Here is a 20,528-nt window from a genome sequence, read left to right on the forward strand (position 1 = left end):
GTGGATGGAGCTTAGATTTTTAAAAGACTACCTACCTCTCACCCGCCCCACAACCCCTCTCATTTTTCACCTTCTTAAATAAAAGACAGTGAGTGGAGTGAAAACGGGGAGATGACACCAGACTAACAAACTTTGCCAGGAGGTGAAAGAATTAAGGATGTGTAGGAAAAAAAGGAACCAAATGAACTGAGGAAATCTTTACAGGCCCGGAAGTGGATACACAGCCCTGGTATGCGATGCCAGAAAACACGGGACTAAGATTTTGGAAACCAGCGCTCAGCCTGCTTTAACTGCATAATTTCAGGTGTAGCTCTTCATCTTGTAATTGAATTTGTTAGACTAATATCAGAAGTCACAAGTTGGCCAGCCAATTTCAGTCTGCAAATAATTTTTAATTGTTTAAACATTTTTTCTTTTTCTTTTTTTTTTTTTTGTGTGAGAGAGTCTCGCTCTGTCGCCCAGGCTGGAATGTAGTGGTGCGATTTTGGCTCACTGCAACCTCCGCCTCCCGGGTTCAAGCAATTCTCCTGCCTCAGCCTCCTGAGTAGCTGGGACTACAGGTGCACGCCACCATGCCCAGCTAATTTTCGTATTTTTAGTAGAGCTGGGGTTTCACCATGTTGGCCAAGATGATCTTGATCTCTTGACCTTGTGATCCCCTAGCCTTGGCCTCCCAAAGTGCTGGGATTACAGACGTGAGCCACCGTGCCCGGCCAATTGTTTAAAGTTTTTTAAGAGAGACAGGGTCTCACTCTGTCGCCCAGTTGGGAATGCAGTGGCAGGACCACAGCTCACTGCAGCCACAATCTCCTGGGCCCAAGGATCCTCCTGCCTCAGCCTCACGAGTAGTTAAGACTACAGGCGTACAGCACCACATTCAGATAATTTTTAAATTTTTTGTAGAGATGGAGTCTCACTATGTTGACCAGGCTGGTCTCAAACTCCTGGCCGCAAGTAAGCCTCCCACCTCAGCCTCCCAAAGTGTTTGGATTACAAGCATGAGACACTGCACCTGGCCCAGATTTTATCTTCTCTTTAAAAATAAGAGTGTGTTCAATGCAGAAGGTCTCATCTGCAAAAATAAAAAAAAAAAAAAAAAGAAAGAATAAAAATAAGAGTGTGGTGGTGTGCTCCTGTAATCCCAGCTACTTGGGAAGCTGAGGCAGGAGGCTTGCTTGAGGCCAAGAGATCGAAGCTACAGTGAGCTTCGATCATACCACTGGACTCCAGGTTGGACAAAAGAGCGAGACTCTGTCTCCAAAACAAAAAATAATAAGATATGCTAGAACCGAACAAATTGCCAATTACATTAGAGCTTAACTACTTGGAACTTTGTTCAGAGAAAGGGTGCTCAGAGCACTACGCTTACGCATCAGAAATGAGGTGGCAGTCTAAGGTAAAAATCTAAGAGGTGTTTTTATTGTTTTGTTGTTTTGAGACGGAGTCTTACCGTGTCGCACAGGCTGCAGTGCAGTGGCACAATCTCTGCTCACTGCAACCTCCACCTCCTGAGTTCAAGCGACTCTCCTGCCTCAGCCTCTGGAGTAGCTGGCTTACAGGTGCCCGCCACCACGCCCAGCTAATTTTTAGTAGAGGTGGGATTTCATCATGTCTGCCAGGTTGGTCTCGAACTCCTGACCTCAGGTAATCCACCGGCCTCGGCCTACCAAAATGCTGGGAGTACAGGCATGAAGCCACCTGGCCAGTGAGGGGGCATACATCTGAATGTAGTTTTCATGTTTCAGTTCTCTATTTGACAATTTTTTTTTAGACGGAGTCTTTTGCTGTCATCAGGCTGCAGCGCAGTGGCACGATCTTGGCTCACTCCGGAGTAGCTGGGACTACAGGTGTGTGCCACCATGCCCAGCTAATTTTTGTATTTTTAGTAGAGACAGGGTGTCACCACGTTGGCCAGGATGGTCTCAATCTCTTGACCTTGTGATCTGCCAGCCTCAGCATCCCAAAGTGCCGAGATTACAGGCGTGAGCCACCACGCCCGGCCTTATTTGATAAATTTATCTCAGCTGCTGATACTTGTGTACCTTGCTGATGTTTTCGGGAAGTTAATTAGGTTGATGTATCAATGCCAGGAAAGGATGTGTATGCTTTACAATATTTGACTAAATGTTATAAAGAACTGAAATCTTTAGTAAAATCTGTAGAAGAAAGATACCGTTTTCCTGTCATTTCTGTTGCTTCCAAAATGTCATCTGTTATTTCTGTTGCTTCCACAATTTCTTTCTTTCTTTCTTTTTTTTGAGATGGAGTTTTGCTCTTGTTGCCCAGTCTGGAGTGCAATGGTGCAATCTCAGCTCACCACAACCTCCGCCTCCCAGGTTCAAGCGATTCTCCTGCCTCAGCCTCCTGAGTAGCTGAGATTACAGGCATACACCAACACTCCCAGCTAGTTTTGTATTTTTAGTAGAGACGGGGTTTCTCCATGTTGGTCAGGCTGCTCTCAAATTCCCAACCTCAGGTGATCCACCCGCCTCAGCCTCCCAAAGTGCTGGGATTACAGGTGTGAGCCACTGCACCAGGCCTTGCTTCCACAATTTCTATGGTCTATAGAGATCTTTATGATGCCTTTTTTTTTTTTTTTTTTTTTGTGATGGAGTCTCACTCTGTCGCCCAGGCTGGAGTGCAGTGGCTTGATCTCGGCTCAGTGCAACCTCTGCCTCCCTGGTTCAAGGGATTCTCCTGCCTCAGCCTCCCAAGTAGCTGGGACTACAGGCAGGTGCCACCACGCTCAGCTAATTTTTGTATTTTTAGTAGAGACAGGGTTTTGCCATGTTGTCCAGTCTAGCCTTGAACTCCTGACCTTAAGTGGGTCTCTTGCCTCTTCCTCCCACAGTGTTGGGATTACAGGTGTGAGCCATTGCCTTTATAGAGTAGTGTGTTTCTTGTACTTTTCCCTATTAAAATATCTTTCTTGGGCTGGGCGCAGTGTCTCACGCCCCTAATCTCAGTACTTTGGGAAGTTGAAGCAGGCAGATTGCTTGAATTCATGAGTTTGAGACCAACCTGGGCAACACAGTGAAAACCTGTCTCTACAAAAAATACAAAAAATTAGCTAGGCATGGTAGTGAACCTATAATCCAAGCTACTCGGGAGGCTAAGGTAGGAGGATCACTTGAACTGGGGAGGCAGAGGTTGCAGTGAGCCAAGATTGCACCACTGCACTCCAGCCTGGTGACAGAGTGAGACCCCGTCTCAAAAAAAATTTTTTTTCTTAAGAATAATGCTGGGGTTCAGAATTTATAATTGTAAACAAAACAGATACCTTGGTGGCTTAGTATTATAAAGCCCAATATGTTTGATTCTCAACTGAAACAAAATTTTAATAGGCTTTGTAAAATGATTTTAGAAACATGCCAGTTCAAAAGTACCTGAGGCTGGACGTGGTGGCTCACGCCTGTAATCCCAGCACTTCGGGAGGCCAAGGTGGGTGGATTGTTTGAGCCCAGGAGTTTGAGACCAACCCAGGCAACATGGTGAAACCCTGTCTCTACAAAAACTGCAAAAATTAGCCAGGCATGGTGGCACGCACCTGTACTCCCAGCTGCATGGGAGGCTGAGGTGAGAGGATCACTTGAGTCCAGGACATGGAGGCTGCAGTGAGCCATGATTATACCACTACACTTCAGCCTGGGTGACAGAGCGAGACCCAGTGTCAAAAACAAAAAGAAAACCAAAGTACTTGAAACTATTACATGTACAATATTACTCTTCCTTGACTATGACTGTCTTGCTAAATGGAATTTCCATATTGTATTGCCAAAAAAATCAAAACAAATACAGAACATAAGAGTGGTCTGATGCTGCTCCAGACAGGATTTTAGTCAGCTCCATCATTCAGATGGTTTTCACATGTATTTTACACACATATAAAATCAGATTAACTGGTGGGGCATGGTGACTCACACCTGTAATCCCAGCGCTTTGGGAGGCTGGTGGATCACCTGAAGTCAGGCGTTCGAGACCAACCTGGGCAACATGGTGAAACCCCATCTCTACTAAAAATACAAAAATTAGCTGAGCATGGTGGTACACACCTGTAGTCCCAGCTACTCAGGAGGCTGAGGCAGAATTGTTTGAGCCCAGGAGGCAGAGGTTGCAGTGAGCCAAGATCACACCACTACACTCCAGCCTGAGTGACGCAGACTCTGTCTTAAAAATAACAGACCTGGCACAGTGGCTCACGCTTGTAATCCCAGCACTTTGGGAGGCCGATGCGGTGGATCACCTGAGGTCAGGAGTTCAAGACCAGCCTGGCCAACATGGTGAAAATCCATCTCTACTAAACATGTAAAAATCAGTGGGGTATGGTGGCAGGTGCTTGTAATCCCAGCTACTCGATAGGCGAGACAGGAGAGTCACTTGAACCTGGGAGGCAAAGATTGCAGTGAGCAGAATTCATGCCACTGCCCTCTAGCCTGGGTAACAGAGTAAGACTCTGTGTCAAAAAAAAAAAAAAAAAAGGAATTCTTAGTTATGTTCTCAACTGTCTTTATATCTTTATACCTATTTTTCTCTTAGATTTAAAGTAAACAGAAAACAACCTCAAGTCAACAAAGTCAACACAGAAATAGGAAACGCTATTTTCTTAGAGATTGGCCACATGAAAGAAAAATAAGGAAATATAACATATCTGAAATCTTTCCAGATAAAAGACAACAATCAAAGGTAAATTGTAATCTGGTGTTTAACTGGTTTGTAATCTCTTCAACTATCTGGAAGCATAGTAAAAGGGCCAGGCTCAGTGGCTCACACCTGTAATCCCAGCACTTTGGGAGACCAAGGCAGGTGGATCACCTGAAGTAGGGAGTTCAACACCAGCCAGACCAACATGTCAAAACCCTGTCTCTACTAAAAATACAAAACTTAGCTGGGCTTGGTGGCACGCACCTATAATCTCAGCTACTTGGGAAGCTGAGGTGGGAGAATCACTTGGACATGGGAGGCAGAGGTTGCAGTGAGCTGAAATCACATCATTGCACTCCAGCCTAGGCGATAGAGCGAGACTCCATCTCAAAAAAGAAAGAAAGAAAAAAAAGCCGGGCCTGTAATCTCAGCACTTTGGGAGGTCGAGGTGGGCGGATCACGAGGTTAAAAGATTGAGACCATTCTGGCTAACACAGTGAAACCCCGTCTCCACTAAAGATACAAAAAAATTAGATGGGCAAGGTGGCATGTGCCTGTAGTCCCAGCTACTCAGGAGACTGAGGCACAAGAATCCCTTGAACCTGGGAGGCAGAGATTGCAGTGAGCCAAGATCGAGCCACTGCACTGCAGCCTGGGCAACAGAGCGAGACTCCATCTCAAAAAAAAGAAAAAAAGACAAAAAGCACGGTAAAAGAAACAGAACCATACTGGTGTATTCCAGTAGGGGAGATGCATATGTGGTAGTATGAAGCACTACATTTGCCTCTAAGCTTTGGAAGTGTACTCTGAACATATATATTTAAACTTCAGGGGACAACATCATACAACTGCTCTCTCCACCCATAAAACAGACTCCAAATGTACACTTCCATGTAGGGCTAATGCAGTTATTGTCAGTGGCCAAGTGTGGGAATATCTTGTCAAGATACTATTTTTCAGCCAGGCACAGTGGCTCATGCCTGTAATCCCAGCACTTTGGGAGGCTGAGTGGGGCAGATCACTTAAGATCAGGAGTTCAAGACCAGCCTGGCCAACATGACAAAACCCCATCCTTACTAAAAATACAAAAAATTAGCTGAGTGTGGTGGCATACGCCTGTAATCCCAGCTACTCAAGAGGCTGAGGCAGGAGAATTGCTTGAACCCAGGAGGCAGATGGAGGTTGCAGTGAGCCAAGATTGTGCCACTGCATTCCAGTCTGGGCAACAGAGTGAGACCCTGTCTCAAAAGAAAAAGAAAAAAGATTATTTAAAAAAAGATATTAACTACTACTTTTTTTTTTTTTTTTTAGACAAAGTCTTGCTCTGTTGCCTAGGCTGGACTGTAGTGGTGTGATCTCAGCTCATTGCAACCTCTCCCTCCCAGGTTCAAGTGATTCTCCTGCCTCAGCCTCCCTAGTAGCTGGGAATACAGGCACACGCCACCATGCCCAGCTAATTTTTGTATTTTTAGTAGAGACAGGGTTTCACCATATTGGCCAGGCTGGTCTTGAACTCCTAACCTTGTGATCTACCCTCCTCGGCCTCCCAAAGTGCTGGGATTACAGGCATGAGCCACTGTGCCCAGTCAACTAAAGTACTTTTAAACATTGTTCTGATTTCATGAAAGTTGTACTCTCTAAAGATTTTCATAATTCCACTTGAGGTAACCTATAACCCTTCTGTGGGAGAAAAATTAAGACCAGAGAAGGTGCATACTGTAATACTTTACAGATTTTGACAGCAAATGATTTATTATTGTCAAGCCACTTATTTCATGGTCTCTTCTGGTGAAATCTCAATTACTTTAAAAAGTTATAAGTTTGCATTTTTCTTTTTTTTTTTTCTCAAACTTCTTGCTTCATCGTCTATGTCTGTAGGATCCTTTTTAATCGAAGAGAAAGCTGTTATGGATAATCAGGTATTTTAAATCTAAAGAGGGAGAGCAGTCAAGTAAAGAATATGGCAACTAAACACATACCACACAGACACATCATCTTTCTCTTTATGACATTCGTCCTAGAGGTGGTAGCCTTAACTAACAGCAACATTCCCAGGGTAACACACATATTAAACAGGGAAATAATGTATGTTTCTGCTGCAAACTGAGCCTGACTAAATTTACTGATATAATGTTTCTGTCCTGTGCGAGGGTCCCTTTGGGCATATGGTTCTCCTCTTATATAAGTCCATATTTGACCAGATGTCATCAAAATCACAAGGCACAGAGTTAAAAATTCACACAAAATGCTGCAGGAAATAGATTTCCTATGCCATTTCAAGAAAGACCCAAGTCCGCCAATGAGACCCAAAAGTATCGCTGGCTTGAGGAGACCATGATAATTTGTAGGCTGTCTGATTCTGACGCTGACATGTGTTCTTTCTGCTATCCATTCAGCCAGTTGGTCAGCAACAATATCCCTTCCTGTCAAACCATAAATGTCATCTGTTGTAAATTCACATTTGGCAGAAAAGTGGAAGAAATTCGGAACTAACGTTATCTGGAGCGCTTCAAAGACCTCAGGGCTTTCATCATAATCCACCATCGCAAAAAATACCTTTGTGGTGAATGCACCAGGGTGTTGATAGGAATTTGCCAAGATCTGAAATTCTTCGGCAGCAACTTTGCACGTTGCACATGAACTGAACTCGTGCAGAGCAGTAAACATCACAATAACAGAATAGTTTTTTGGTGCATCGAATACAAAATGATAGAACGTGGTTTCATTCATTCTTATCACTCCGTCTTTCTTGGTCCAAGACATCAGCCGGCTGACCTTTTTGGCCAACAGCTTCTTCCCACGGGCAGGGTGTGTGAATACCCCAGGAGCAATGAATACCATGGCCACCACGGTCAAAAGTAGATGCCAAAGACACCACAGTTCTGCCATATTTGGTTACTTCTTTGTGTTATACAAATGTTGCAAAACATGTAAGCCAAAATTTGATCATTTCTTCCATCAGTGAATTTGTCCAGTACTTTTTCTTTCTGTCTTCTTCAATCCTGGTAAAGAGGCTATATTACAAATTCTTGTTCATGTCCAGTTTACGAATCACATATTAGAGTTTACAAAATAACCTATGGAAAAAAATACTCTGTGATGAAGGGAGTTTGGGAAATATTGTTCTGGCTTCAGTCCTGCTGAAGACAGACTTGCAATTAACAAATCAGGCCAGGTGCGGTGAGTCATGCCTGTAATCCCAGCACTTTGGGAGACCGAGGCAGGCCGATCACCTGAGGTCAGGAGTTTGAGACCAGCCTGGCCAATATGGTGAAACCCCCTCCCTACTAAAAATATAAAAATTATCCAGGCAGAGTCCGGTCTCAAAATGGAGGTAAAACCGCCACCCGGTGGCCCCCAGCCCGACTCAGGCCGTCCTTGGGCGGGGCGGGGGGCGGGGGAGAAGGGCCTTGATCCAAAGGAACCAGAGCAGTTAAGGAAACTGTTTATTGGTGGTCTGAGCTTTGAAACTACAGATGATAGTTTAAGAAAACATTTTGAGAAATGAGGCACACTCACAGATTGTGTGGTAATGAGAGATCCCCAAACAAAACGTTCCGGGGGCTTTGGTTTTGTGACATCTGTAATCCCAGCACTTTGGGAGGCCGAGGCAGGTAGATCGCCTGAGGCCAGGAGTTTGAGACCAGCCTGGGCAATACAGTGAAACCCTGTCTATACTAAAAATATCTTTTTTTTAATTAAGCCGGGCATGGTGGCACGCGCCTGTGGTCCCAGCTAACTCGAGAGGCTGAGGTGGGAGAATCTCTTCAGCCCGGGAGGTCCAGGCTGCAGTAAGCCGAGATCGAGCCACAGCACTCCAGCCCGGGCGACCGAGCGAGACCCTGTCTGAAAAAATAACAAAAGTTCATTTAATTTGTAAAGCAAGTGAAAGCGCTGCTCTGATGCCCCCACCCCTCCCAGGCTCGGCCGGCCGCCCCTCGCCTACCCTACAGGCCTCCGGGGACGCCGCCGCCGCCGCGGTAGCCAAGAGAAGAACCCAGGTCGCGGTGGCCGCTGCGGCCGCGTTGGGGTGAGGTGCAGTTGCCTAGCAACCGGGGGCGCCAAACACTGGAGCTCAGAGCGGGGGGCGCGGAGGGCGAAGCGGGAAAGGAGGTAAGAGGGCGAGGGGAGCCAGGGCGCCCCTTTCCTCCGCGCCGGGTCGGGGTACTTATCTAAACCAAAGGTGATCATCCTGCGGAGGGGAGGAAAGGGGTTCCGCGGGGAACCGGACTGATCCCAGCTCCTCTCACGGGGCCCTCCCGGTCCCGCCTCCCCCTCCAACAGAAGGCGAGGGCGGTGGGGGGGAGGGGGCGTGGCGGCAACCAAATGAGAAGAGGGCCGCCCCCCAGCTCCCCAGTGCCAACGAGCACGCGTCCCTGGAGAGAGAACAGGGTTCCCGCCTTTAGATCCCCCACAGGGCCTGGCCAGCAGCCTGGGGAAGGAAGGAAAGGAAGCCCAACAAGGCATGGTTGCCGGGAGCAGGCGTGGAAACTGCATTAAGAGCTATTATTTTCTGCCATCCCCCTCCACCCTAGGCATTTGGCACTGCGCACACACGTCGAGGCTTCCCGGACTCCAATATTCCTTTTTATCTGCTCCAGGACCTGCAAGGTCCAGGGATTTGTGTCCCCCAGGGGACAGGAGGGAGGGAAACCTAGTTAATGCCTCACACAAAGCTGAGTAAGGCAAGGGCTGTCTCAGGCAGGCTTCCAGCAGGGCGGGGCTCACAGCAAAATGGACAGGAACCAGTCCCGCGCAGGGGCATGTGATCCCGGAGAAGTTCTCCTGAACTGTCTCCGGCAGCCGTGTTTTCCCTCTGCAGGTGCTGTTTGCGAACAGGCATAGGGGTTTCTGACCCTTCTGGTTTCTGTGCCATGGCCACGCTGAGCGTCAAGCCCGGTCAGCGCTTCCAGCTGCCCGACTGGCACACCAACAGCTACCTGCTGTCCACCAATGCCCAGTTGCAGCGAGATGCTTCCCATCAGATCCGCCAGGAGGCCCGGGTGCTCTGCAACGAGACCAACAACCAGGTTGGGGATGGGAACTCAGCTGGGTGGGCAAAGGGAGAGCCCCCAACCACTTGACACCCTCTTTATCTGGCCCTGTCTCTCAGACCATTTGGGATGAACATGACAACAGGACTCGACTGGCAGAGAGGATTGATACCGTCAGCCGGTGGAAGGAGATGCTGGACAAGTGTCTGACAGATTTGGATGCCGAGATTGACGCGTTGACACAGGCAGGGAGCCAGGACCTTGTTCCCCGGGGCTGCTGCCAAAACCTCCCCTTCTTCCCCATGGTTGGGTTGAGAAGCCTTTGATGGGGGGTCATGAGTGGTATGTCCATCCGAGTCACTAGCCCCCTGCTAAAGTGAGGACAAGTGCTACTTCCCCATGGATGGCTCCACCAGCACCTCCCGCCCCCTCCTTCCTTCTTTTTTTTTTTTTTTCCAAGACGGTGTCTCAGTCTGTTGCCCAGGCTGGAGTGCAGAGAAGCCATCTTGGCTCACTGCAACCTCCACCTCCTGAGTTCAAGCGATTCTCCCGCCTCAAGCCTTCCAAGTAGCTGGGACTCCAGGCACGCGCCACCATGCCCAGCTAATTTTTGTATTTTTTTTTGAGACGGAGTTTCGCTGTTGTTACCCAGGCTGGAGTGCAATGGTGCAATCTCGGCTCACTGCAACCTCCGCCTCCTGGGTTCAAGCAATTCTCCTGCCTCAGCTTCCCAAGTAGCTGGGATTACAGGCACGCGTCACCATGCCCAGCTAATTTTTTTTAATATTTTTAGTAGAGACGAGGTTTCACCTTGTTGACCAGGATGGTCTCGATCTCTTGACCTCGTGATCCACCCTCCTCGGCCTCGCAAAGTGCTGGGATTACAGGCGTGAGCCACCATGCCGGGCCACACCCTCTTTTCTAGATGAAGGAGTCAGCAGAGCAAAACCTGCAGGCTAAGAACCTGCCTCTGGACGTGGCCATTGAGTGCCTGACCCTGCGGGAAAGCCGGCGAGACATTGATGTGGTGAAGGACCCTGTGGAGGATGAGCTGCATAAAGAGGTGGAGGTCATTGAGGCCACCAAGAAGGCCTTGCAACAGAGGATCGGCCAGGCCTTCGAGCAGCTCTGGTAAGGGAGAGGCAGGTCGCCGGCATGCTCACGGGCCCTTGAGGCTGTGTGCCTTTGGTGTGGAACGCAGGTATTGTGGATGAGGAGCAACCTGCTTTCATGCTACGTTTTGGCCCTCTGGCGCCTGTGGCAGAAACCACTAATCGACTGTAGCACTTTTCCCACTGCCTGGACATGGGCTCAGAATACTTCTCACGACCCCGCCCAGGGCAGCCGGTATCCACTGACTGGAAGCATGAGAGGTGACACCCACTTGCCACCACCTCTGAGTGGCTCCTGTGAGTGTGTGCGTATGAGCTTTTGTGAGCACAGCTACGTGCGTGTGCCGAGGGTGTGTAGGGCGCGTGGGGGAGGTCAGCATTTTCATCCAGCTGTGCTGCTCTTGGTCTCATTGGCTGCAGCTCCATTATCTTCTACTGGGAAGGGTCACCCCAGCTTCCTCTTCCTGCCGTGTCCCCTTAGCACAGCCAGGCCTGCCTCTGGACCTTGGGAGATGGTTCCTGATGGAGTCTGCGCTTTCCCCAGCCTCCTGCAGGAAGTCCGACAGCAGCTCCACTCTGACCATTGGGGCAAAATGGAGACACTGGAGATTGACAGAGCCTGTCTCTCTCTTAACCTCAAGTCCCCAAACATCTCTCTGAAGGTCGACCCCACACGTGTCCCTGATGGGTAAGAAGAATGTCTCAGCCAGTCTCCCCTCCTCCCCTCCCAGGCCACACCCTCCTGACCCCCATCTTCCCTGCCGCCCACAGCTCCACCACCCTCCAGCAGTGGGATAACTTCAGTCAGTTCAACAAGGACCGAGCAGAGGCTGAGATGAAAGCAGCTAGGGAGCTGAGGGAGGCCATTGCCCTAACTATCGCTGAGGTGACGGGCCACCCACCCACGGCTCATGGATGGCCCCAGTGTGTGCTCAGTCCATAAATTCTGTTCCCTCCTGTGCACGTGGCCCCCATGCCCTTGCCTGAGTAATATCCTCGGGTGGCCATGAGTGTAGACCCTCGCCTTGCCCTGTTTATGTTTTCTCCTTCAGACCAACAACGAGTTTGAAGCCCAGAGAGTCGCAACGGAATTTGCCTTCAGGAAGCGGCTGTGGGAGATGGAGAAAGTGCACAGTGAGCTCAAGTGGCAAGAGAAGAATGTGAGCTTGTGCTGGGGTCTGGACGTCCGGCTATGGGATGAGGAGCCACCTGCCCCCGCCAGGAGGCCCTGGGCCAGCCGCACATGGCGAGTCCAGCCGGTGGAAACCTGTCACTCTGTCCCTGCAGACCTTGGAGGAGATCGCTGAGCTGCAGGAGGACATCCGGCACCTGGAGGAGGATCTGCGCAGAAAGTTCCTGAGCTTGAAGCTGTCCCATACCCGGCTAGAGGCCAGAACCTACCGGCCCAACGTGGAACTCTGCCGGGACCAGGTGAGAGGGCGTCCCAGTGGGGCATGGGCCCCCTGGCCAAGGTTTTCTCATGTTCCTGATGGAGCAAGGGCACTGCTGTCACGGGGCAGCACTCTGGTAAGGACAGTGTGGCTGACCTGGAACTCCCAACCCCTCTTCGGCCTCCAGGCACAGTACGGCCTCACCGATGAGGTTCACCAGCTACAGGCAACCATTGCTGCCCTGAAGCAGAAGCTGGCGCAAGCACAGTAGGTCTGGGGAGTTGCCCTGCCCATCAGTGTGGCCTCTGCTGGCTCCCTGGGGCTGTCCTCGTGACTGAAGACTGTGCATGCAGCCCAGGCCTCCCAGCCTCAGGATGGTTGCGGGGTTGTCAACGCCCCTCCCTAGGGATGTACTGGACACCCTGTACAAGCACCTGGCCCGGCTGCAAGCTGACATCGCCTGCAAGGCCAACTCCATGCTGCTGGACACCAAGTGCATGGACACGCGGCGCAAGCTGACCGTGCCTGCTGAGAAGTTCGTGCCTGAGGTGGACACCTTCACACGTACCACAAATCGAACCCTGAATCCACTCAAAAGCTGCCAGCTGGAGCTGGCCTAGCCATGGAGGGCTGCGGGAGGAGGGCAGGTTTGGGTGGGCAATGGAAGCAGGGAGGAGGGAATGAATGGAATAAATGCGGAGGATCTCAGGCCAGCTGTTCTCTGCCCCACTGTATGTAGCCAGCAGGAAGAGGGTTCTTGGCCACCCTCCTGTCTAAGGAGGAGCAAAGATGGGGAACACCATTCCCCTGAAGTTCATGTACCAAATCCGGTTCCTTCCCCTCCCCTCAGGGAACCCCTCTCTGGGCTGGGCCAGCACTCCTGGGCTCCAGCAGCGCGGCCTCTACCTGGCTGTGCCCCAGCTGGCCCCTTGCCCGCCCTCTTGATGCGTAAGTGAGGCCCACAAAGGGAAAGGGGGGGCTTGGGGGTCCCAGCCTCGGTGTGGAGGGCCGCCTGGGGGTGCGGAGTTAGGAGTGCTCACCTGCGGGAGGCAGTGGCCTGGAGTTGTCCAATGGTCTGGCTCAGTGCCCATCCCCCAGGGACCCATAGTGGCCTTCCCGCCCAGCTGGCCCAGTGGTGAGAAGCGGGAAGAACTGGGGACTCAAAGCACAGGCTGGCGGGAGCCGCGCGGCGCCGCAACTCCGGGCCGCTGGGCGGCGCTGTAGGCCGGACGGCGGAGCGGAGACTCCAGGCCCCGGGGAGGGCAGCGGGCCGGGAGTAGGGAAGCGGCGCGGGTGGCACCGGAAGTGGCGAGTGTCCGGCGCGCGGATGGCGGCGGCGGTGATGGCGGCGGCGGGCGGCGGAGGGGCTGGTGCGGCCCGCTCCCTCTCGCGCTTCCGAGGCTGCCTTGCTGGCGCGCTGCTCGGGGATTGCGTGGGCTCCTTCTACGAGGCCCACGACACCGTCGACCTGACGTCAGTCCTTCGTCACGTCCAGAACCTGGAACCGGACCCCGACACGCCCGGGAGCCAGCGGACAGGTGGGCGGGGCCGGGCGCAAGTCGGAGGCCGTGCTGGGGGGAGGCCGGAGGGGCGCGGAGCCTCCGGGTACAACGGGTCAGGGGTGCGCGGGGATGGCTGCCGAGGGCGCCGGGGTCAGGGCCAGGTGACCCACAACAACTTGGCCTCAGCGAGTGCTAGCGCGATCTCTGGCCTTAGGCGTCTCGCCCCGAACATCCCCTGCTCGGGGCGTGGCAGCACCGGGGCCGCAACAGTGCTGGGCGGAGGCCTGGGCGATGCTGTCTCGGGTTGCACCTGGTCGGGTGTATAGAGGCTCCTACGCGTCCTCTGGGGTCGCCTCCGGATAAGCCCATTGTAAGTTGAAAATACCCGAAGCGGACAGTGCGCTTTCAGCTTAGACAATTTTATTTGGACGCAGCCCCATCGGACGTCGAGGAACCTACTGAATGCGTATTAGCATTATCGGAAAGCCGAAAAAAACTTAGGTTGAACCATCCTAAGCAGGGTACTGTCTGTCCGCCCTTGCCGACTTGACCTGTTTTTCCCAGTTCTCTGGAGTCAGCATACCATCAGCGGGTTTTCCACCCCGCAGGGCGTGCTCTGGAAGCCTGACTCTAATCTCATCCTTCCCCGCCTGAAACCCTGATGTGATTTCCCATTACCCTTAGTACAGAGCCACATTTCTTAATGTGTCCGAGGAGGCCCGGCTCTCCTGGACGTCTGCAGTTTCATCTTCCACCAACCTTGGCCTTGCTTTCTGCTCTTGGGTTCCTCACACCATGCTTCCTCTAGACCAGGCGTTTGCATGTGCTGTCTTACCTGTAAAACTAACTTCCCTTCCCTTTTCCTTTCCGTGTGCTGTCAGCTAGCTCATCGCTCAGATCCCGACTCAGGTGGCAGGTGTGAGAGGTCAAGCAGAGGAGGTGAATCTTCTTGGAGAGCAGGTAGAACAGTAAGAAAAAAGTGCCATAGTCAGAACCTTGGAGAACACCCGTAATTAAGAGGGAGGTAGTGAGGGAGGGAAGGGGGCGAGGGAAGGAAACAGTTTGATAGATGGAGAAGGGCATGGATATCAACGAAACCTAGGAAAAGATTTTCAAGATAAAGACACTGGTCACTGGTGATGTGCTAGAGAGACATGAAGTAGAAGGAGATCTGGATCTAGAAACTATAATTTTCAAGCTGGGTATGGTGGCACACACCTGTAATCCCAGCTACTGGGAGACTGATCGCCCAGGAGTTCGAGACTGGTCTGGGCAACATGGCAAGATCCTGTCTACAAAAAAGAAAAGCAGGCCAGGTGCGGTGGCTCATGCCTGTAATCCCACCACTTTGGGAGGACGACGCAGGCAGATCACGAGGTCAGGAGCTCGAGACCAGCCTGACCAACATGGTGAAACCCCGTCTCTACTATAAATACAAAAATTAGCCACATGTGGTGGCACACACCTGTAATCCTAGCTACTCAGAAGGCTGAGGCAGGAGAATCACTTGATCCTGGGAGGCAGAGGTTGCAGTGAGCTGAGATTGTATCACTGCACTCCAGCCTGGGCTACAGAGCGTGACTCCATCTCAAAAAAAAAAAAAAAAAAAAAGAGAAAGGAAGAAGAAAAAAAGAAAAAAGAAAAAGAAAAACAAAAAGACGAGCTGCAAGGATGGCAGCCAGAAGGGGATGGAAGTTTTCCTTCAGAAATCAGCAGATCAAAGCATGATGTGGGCTAATACATACATACATACATACATACATACATACATACATAAAATAGAAAGCAACAGGGTGTGGTGACTGATTTGGAATAAAGAATTGCTGAAAATCTCAAAGCTGAGATCCTAAGGCTTCCCAGGGCCCAGAAAAGTGGGAGTGAGAAGCTGACTTAAGGTCATTTTAGATGCGGTAACTCTAAAACATGAGCAGGGGCTGGGTGCAGTGCGTCACAATTGTAATCCCAGTGCTTTGGGAGAGGCCACTTGTGCCTGAGAGTTTGAGACCAGCCTGGCAATAGGATGAAACCCACCTGGCAACAGGATGAAACCCTGTCTCTACAAAAAAAAAAAAAAAATGGCTGGGCATAGTGGCATGCATCTGTAGTCCCAGCTACTCAGGAGGCTGGGGCAGGAGGATCCTTGAGCCTGGGAGGTTGAGACTGCAGTGAGCCATGGTAGCACCACTGCACTGCAGCCTAGGCAATAGGGTAAGACCGTGTCTCAGAAAAGTAATTAAATAAAATAATAAGATACAAACTAAAATAAATAGTGAGCAGGACCAGGCACAGTGGCTCATGCCTGTAATCCAGCTCTTTGGGAGGCCAAGGCAGGAGGATTGCTTGAGCCCAGGAATTCGAGACCAATCTGGTCAACAGAGTGAGACCCTGTCTCTACAAAAAATAAGATGAGCTGGATGTGAGGATATGTGCCTGTAGTCCCAGCTACTTGAGAGGCTGAGGCAGGAGGATAGCTTGAGCCCAAGAGTTCAAGACTGCAGTAAGCCATGATTGCACCAGTGCACTCCAGCCTGGGCAACAGAGTAAGACTCTGTCTCACACACATACACACACACACACGACAAATAAAGGTGACCAGGAGGCTCTCATCCTCCCTCCTCTCCCCCACAGAAGCCTTGTACTACACAGATGACACAGCCATGGCCAGAGCCCTGGTGCAGTCCCTGCTAGCCAAGGAGGCCTTTGACGAGGTGGACATGGCTCACAGGTGAGGGGGATGGTCCTGGGCTGACGCAAACCAGGTGGGCAAAGTTATTGCACCCCTTGGCCAGAGGAATGACATCTGTGCATGCCTGCGCTCCCACCCTTCACAGGAGCCTGTGTCTGGTTGGCACAGCTTCCTAAGCTAAAACAGCAGCACTGCTGGTGCAGGCTCCTTAAGCCCCCAAGGCTTCCTCTTTTTCCAAACCAGTCTCAATTTCTTGTCTCCCAACCCTTAGCGGCATCTTGTAAATCCCAATTCTGTCTCCACTTCTCTTCCCTAGATTTGCTCAGGAGTACAAGAAGGACCCTGACAGGGGCTATGGTGCTGGAGTAGTCACTGTCTTCAAGAAGCTCCTGAACCCCAAATGTCGCGATGTCTTTGAGCCTGCCCGGGCCCAGTTTAACGGGAAAGGCTCCTATGGCAATGGAGGTGCCATGCGGGTGGCTGGCATCTCCCTGGCCTATAGCAGTGTCCAGGATGTACAGAAGGTATTAAGGGTGGGGTGGCTTCTGGGCCATCCCCTCCCTCTTCTGCAGCAGGACTTCTGTGACAACAGGTCTCCTCCTCCCTAGTTTGCCCGGCTCTCAGCTCAGCTGACACACGCCTCCTCTCTGGGTTACAATGGTGCCATCCTGCAGGCCCTGGCTGTGCACCTGGCCTTGCAGGGGGAGTCTTCCAGCGAGCACTTTCTCCAGCAACTCCTGGGCCACATGGAGGAGCTGGAGGGAGATGCCCAATCCGTCTTGGATGCCAGGGAGTGAGTATGGGGCTGCAGGTGTGAGGTGTGGGTGTGTGGGTGATCCGGGGGCCTCTGGCATTGCCACAAACTGAAACCTTCCATTATTGACTAGGGAGGCATGGGCAGAAGCCTCTTGATCTTGTCTGTGTTTCAGGGCTCTCAGGGTCCCAGAGAACAAAACAGCCTGCTCACACCCAGCCCTCTCCCACCTCTTGTCAGGGCACTTGTGCCTGGCTGCAGCCTGACCACATGCAGCCCTTTCCCCTGCCCAGCACCTCCACCCTGCTAGCTCTGACCTCCCTGAAACCTCTCCCCCAACACACAGATTGGGCATGGAGGACCGTCCGTACTCCAGCCGCCTGAAGAAGATTGGAGAGCTTCTAGACCAGGCGTCGGTGACCAGAGAAGAAGTGGTGTCTGAGCTAGGTGGGTGCGCCTGCCTGGGATTATCTCCCCCTCTGTCATCTTTCAGGGTCGGCCTTGGGCCCAGGGAGGGGAGAGGAATATGGAGTCGTGCCTGCCGTTACACTGTACCCCGGGGTGCTGTGACACACAGGGTCATGGCAGGGTTAGAGCTCAGTGCTTCTTGCTCTGAAGCTACAGCACCCTCAGCCTTATGGATCAGTGTCCCCAGAAATAGCAGCTGGCCACCAGTCATAAAAATGTTGATAATGGCTCTTTATTTATCTAGCATCTATACTGGGCACTGTGCAGAATGTTTTACAGACATGATCTCGCTTCATCCTCACAAAAGTCCTGTGAGAGAGTTACTAACGTTACTCCCTGTCTGCATAAGGAGTTGAATCTGAGAGCAGGAAGCGCTTAGCAGTCCCCTAGGTAACTCTCCCAGTCACGCAGCCAGTATGTGGTGGAGCCAGGATTTGAGCCCAGGTGGTCTAACTGTAGAGCCTGAGATCTTAGTCACAGCCTGCTTGAAGCTGAGAGTGCAGCTGGTCAAATGGCAGGAGGCCTGGGGGCGCATGGAGCCCCTCTAACCTGGCTTCCCCACAGGGAATGGAATTGCTGCCTTCGAGTCGGTGCCCACTGCCATCTACTGCTTCCTGCGCTGCATGGAGCCAGACCCTGAGATCCCCTCTGCCTTCAATAGCCTCCAGAGGACTCTTATCTATTCCATCTCACTTGGTGGGGACACAGACACCATTGCCACCATGGCCGGGGCCATTGCTGGTGCCTACTATGGGATGGATCAGGTGCCAGAGAGCTGGCAGCAAAGCTGTGAAGGCTATGAGGAGACAGACATCCTGGCCCAGAGCCTGCACCGTGTCTTCCAGAAGAGTTTATGAGAGCCACAGCTGCTGGGGCTCTGCCAAGTCCCCTGGGACCAACTACAGCTCAGATCAGCAGAAACCCTGAACTTCCTTGAGTGTGGCTCCCCATCCTTCCTGCATTGTGGAGCTGAGTGCACCCGTGGGGCTGGGGTCTCTTCAGGGGAGGTCACTGGAACAGCGAGCATGGGACTGGTACTTCGCTGTTGCTGGCTCTCTGGTTTGCTGCAGGGCACTCCCGCTCCTCAGTAGGACAGAGGGGCCCAGGCGCGTTTATCTTGGAGGGGTACTGATGGCGTTTTCCCATATCATCTTGGAGATGGGACGTGAGAAGGTGGAAATGATGGACAGTAGCATCATTTCTCCCTGTTGAGTTTTGCCAGTGTCCAGTAAGCGCATCCTAGCAGGGCCCCTGAGCAGAAGGTTGTGTGGATGAAGGGACAGGCACGTGCATCCAGCTGATCTAGGTCACACCTGGCTCTTGGCTGCCATGTGGCTTATTAACAGCTTCCAGTGGAAGTCGCAACAATAAACAGTTTTTGGTAAATCTCACTGTTTCCTGTTTCTCTTATGCCCTGAATGGATTCTCCCCTGGCAGCCTGACCTCTCAAGCCTGGTGCCTCTGTCTGCACTGTACTGTCCTAGGAGCTGGGGCCCGAAGGCCATGAGCTGCTGTGTTGCCAGGCAGATTTCCTCTGTTCTTCCAGCCGGCTGCGTGTTCAGCCAGGAAGGGCAGAGCAGGCATGGTTTGGTGGCTTTTCCTGTTGGAGATCACTCAGAGTGGCCCAGGCTGCTGGGCCGACTGCTTTGCCAGAGGCAGTGGGTAGGAACAAGCCAGATTTTTCTGTTTTCAGAGCCTAACTTCCCCAAACAGGAGCTAGGCCTGGCTGGGCCAGGAACAGGAACCCTGTAGAAAGATCCAGAGGACTGTTCTATCCTCAGACTACCAACCTTTGGGTGGGGAGGGCACCATCGCAGAGGCCCTGGGTAGACTGAGTGCTGTGTGCCTCCTTCTGTATCTTGGGACCAGTCAAAAGCCTTTCCCTGCAAGGAAGTTTTACACGGCATGTTTTAGAGATGGGGTCTCACTCTGTCATCCAAGCTGGTCTGAAACTCCTAGACTCGGCGATCCTCCCACCTTGGCCTCCCAAGCATCTGGGACTAGCATCCATTTTGAAGAAAGGAAGATTGAATGGGAGAAGATGCCTCCCCTCAAACTCTAGGGACATTCTTGGAGCATCCAGCCTCAGTAGAAAGCCAAGCATGCGCAGTCTGCAGCTGGCCTGAGGTTTCAGCACCGTTGGGCAGATCTGTTTTAGTGAAGATAAGGTTCTTGCCCGGCTGAGGACTCTTAAAACATGGATTGCTTCAGGTGCACCACCCAGAGCCCCAGCGCCAGGGACAGATCTTTTGCAGCCAAGCATGGCGGGCCGTGAGCAGGTGCTTTCCGCCCAGGACAGCTCCCCGAGCCTGTCTTAAGCACTGGGCCTGGCACTAGCCCAGCCCTCAGGAGCAAAAATTCATGATTTCATTCATAATTTGTTTCAGATGTTGAAACTTGGCTCTTGGACTATTGAGCCAGCTGTCATGCTCCGCTACCCCTGAGAGCTTGCAGGAATGTTCCAGTAAAGATTGAGCCATCGCCCCCAGCTCCAGCCACTACCTGCCTTTGGTTGTTTTTTGTTTTTTTGAGATGTAGTCTTGCTCTGTTGCCCAGGCTGGAGTGCAGTGGTGTGATCTCGGCTCACTGCAACCTCCACCTCCCAGGTTCAAGCGATGATCCTGCCTCAGCCTCCCAAGTAGCTGGGACTACAGGTGAGTACCACCATGCCCAGCTAATTTTTTGTATTAGTAGAGACAGGGTTTCACCGTGTTAGCCAGGATGGTCTCAATCTCCTGACCTCATGATCCGCCCACCTTGGCCTCTCAAAGTGCTGGGATTACAGGCACAAGCCACCGTGCCCAGCCCCTGCCTTTGGTTTCTTAAAATGCCTCTTGGCATTTGCTTGGTGCACAGTCTCAGCAGCTTACGAGCATCAGGCATTTCTGATGTGGTGGTGACAAACCCAGGTTAGGGAGCTGGTGAGGAGGGCCAGCTCCTTAAGAGGAGGCACACGAGCCCCAGAGAGCTTCCTGGACAC

At 51.8% G+C, this 20,528-nt stretch overlaps 3 protein-coding genes across 4 annotated transcripts; 2 read left to right on the forward strand and 1 right to left on the reverse strand.

The window, feature by feature from the left end:
• Positions 1-6,369: 6,369 nt before the first annotated feature.
• Positions 6,370-8,645, reverse strand: LOC105709431 (magnesium transporter protein 1-like). The gene is made up of 2 exons (XM_064363754.1): positions 8,588-8,645; positions 6,370-7,718 (listed from the first exon to the last, which is right to left on the reverse strand). Exon 2 carries the CDS (start codon positions 7,528-7,530, stop codon positions 6,589-6,591), a length of 942 nt encoding a protein of 313 aa, XP_064219824.1. The 5' UTR covers positions 7,531-7,718; positions 8,588-8,645; the 3' UTR covers positions 6,370-6,588.
• A 53-nt stretch (positions 8,646-8,698) lies between these two features.
• On the forward strand, positions 8,699-13,092 carry TEKT2 (tektin 2). Of its 2 annotated transcripts, none has more exons than XM_012439767.2 (10): positions 8,699-8,754; positions 9,464-9,671; positions 9,755-9,880; positions 10,561-10,766; positions 11,292-11,435; positions 11,519-11,633; positions 11,800-11,907; positions 12,035-12,178; positions 12,326-12,405; positions 12,545-13,092. In XM_012439767.2, the coding sequence occupies exons 2-10, from the start codon at positions 9,516-9,518 to the stop codon at positions 12,756-12,758; spliced, it is 1,293 nt and encodes a 430-aa protein (XP_012295190.2). In that variant the 5' UTR covers positions 8,699-8,754; positions 9,464-9,515; the 3' UTR covers positions 12,759-13,092. The 2 variants fall into 2 exon arrangements, with proteins under 2 accessions (XP_012295190.2, XP_012295174.2); XM_012439751.2 differs by lacking the exon at positions 8,699-8,754 and adding an exon at positions 8,976-9,104.
• A 365-nt stretch (positions 13,093-13,457) lies between these two features.
• Positions 13,458-18,935, forward strand: ADPRS (ADP-ribosylserine hydrolase). Its single transcript, XM_012439734.2, has 6 exons — positions 13,458-13,676; positions 16,269-16,365; positions 16,643-16,850; positions 16,935-17,119; positions 17,427-17,527; positions 18,113-18,935. Exons 1-6 carry the CDS (start codon positions 13,466-13,468, stop codon positions 18,403-18,405), a joined length of 1,095 nt encoding a protein of 364 aa, XP_012295157.1. The 5' UTR covers positions 13,458-13,465; the 3' UTR covers positions 18,406-18,935.
• The last annotated feature ends 1,593 nt before the right edge of the window (positions 18,936-20,528 follow it).

Source organism: Aotus nancymaae, unplaced genomic scaffold, assembly GCF_030222135.1.
Source record: "Aotus nancymaae isolate 86718 unplaced genomic scaffold, 86718_ANA_hifiasm-v0.15.2.pri h1tg000053l, whole genome shotgun sequence".
NCBI lineage: Eukaryota > Metazoa > Chordata > Mammalia > Primates > Aotidae > Aotus > Aotus nancymaae.

What these genes read in the sequence shown, in the direction of transcription:
- LOC105709431 (XM_064363754.1), bottom strand. Translation starts at nt 7,530, where the DNA reads ATGGCAGAACTGTGGTGTCTTTGGCATCTACTTTTGACCGTGGTGGCC.
- TEKT2 (XM_012439767.2), top strand. Translation starts at nt 9,516, where the DNA reads ATGGCCACGCTGAGCGTCAAGCCCGGTCAGCGCTTCCAGCTGCCCGAC. An exon ending in CAGGCCTTCGAGCAGCTCTG is followed by an intron (nt 10,767 to 11,291) that starts GTAAGGGAGAGG and finishes CGCTTTCCCCAG; the next exon opens with CCTCCTGCAGGAAGTCCGAC. An exon ending in TTGCCCTAACTATCGCTGAG is followed by an intron (nt 11,634 to 11,799) that starts GTGACGGGCCAC and finishes TTTCTCCTTCAG; the next exon opens with ACCAACAACGAGTTTGAAGC.
- ADPRS (XM_012439734.2), top strand. Translation starts at nt 13,466, where the DNA reads ATGGCGGCGGCGGTGATGGCGGCGGCGGGCGGCGGAGGGGCTGGTGCG. An exon ending in GCCCGGGAGCCAGCGGACAG is followed by an intron (nt 13,677 to 16,268) that starts GTGGGCGGGGCC and finishes TCTCCCCCACAG; the next exon opens with AAGCCTTGTACTACACAGAT. An exon ending in GTGTCCAGGATGTACAGAAG is followed by an intron (nt 16,851 to 16,934) that starts GTATTAAGGGTG and finishes CCTCCTCCCTAG; the next exon opens with TTTGCCCGGCTCTCAGCTCA.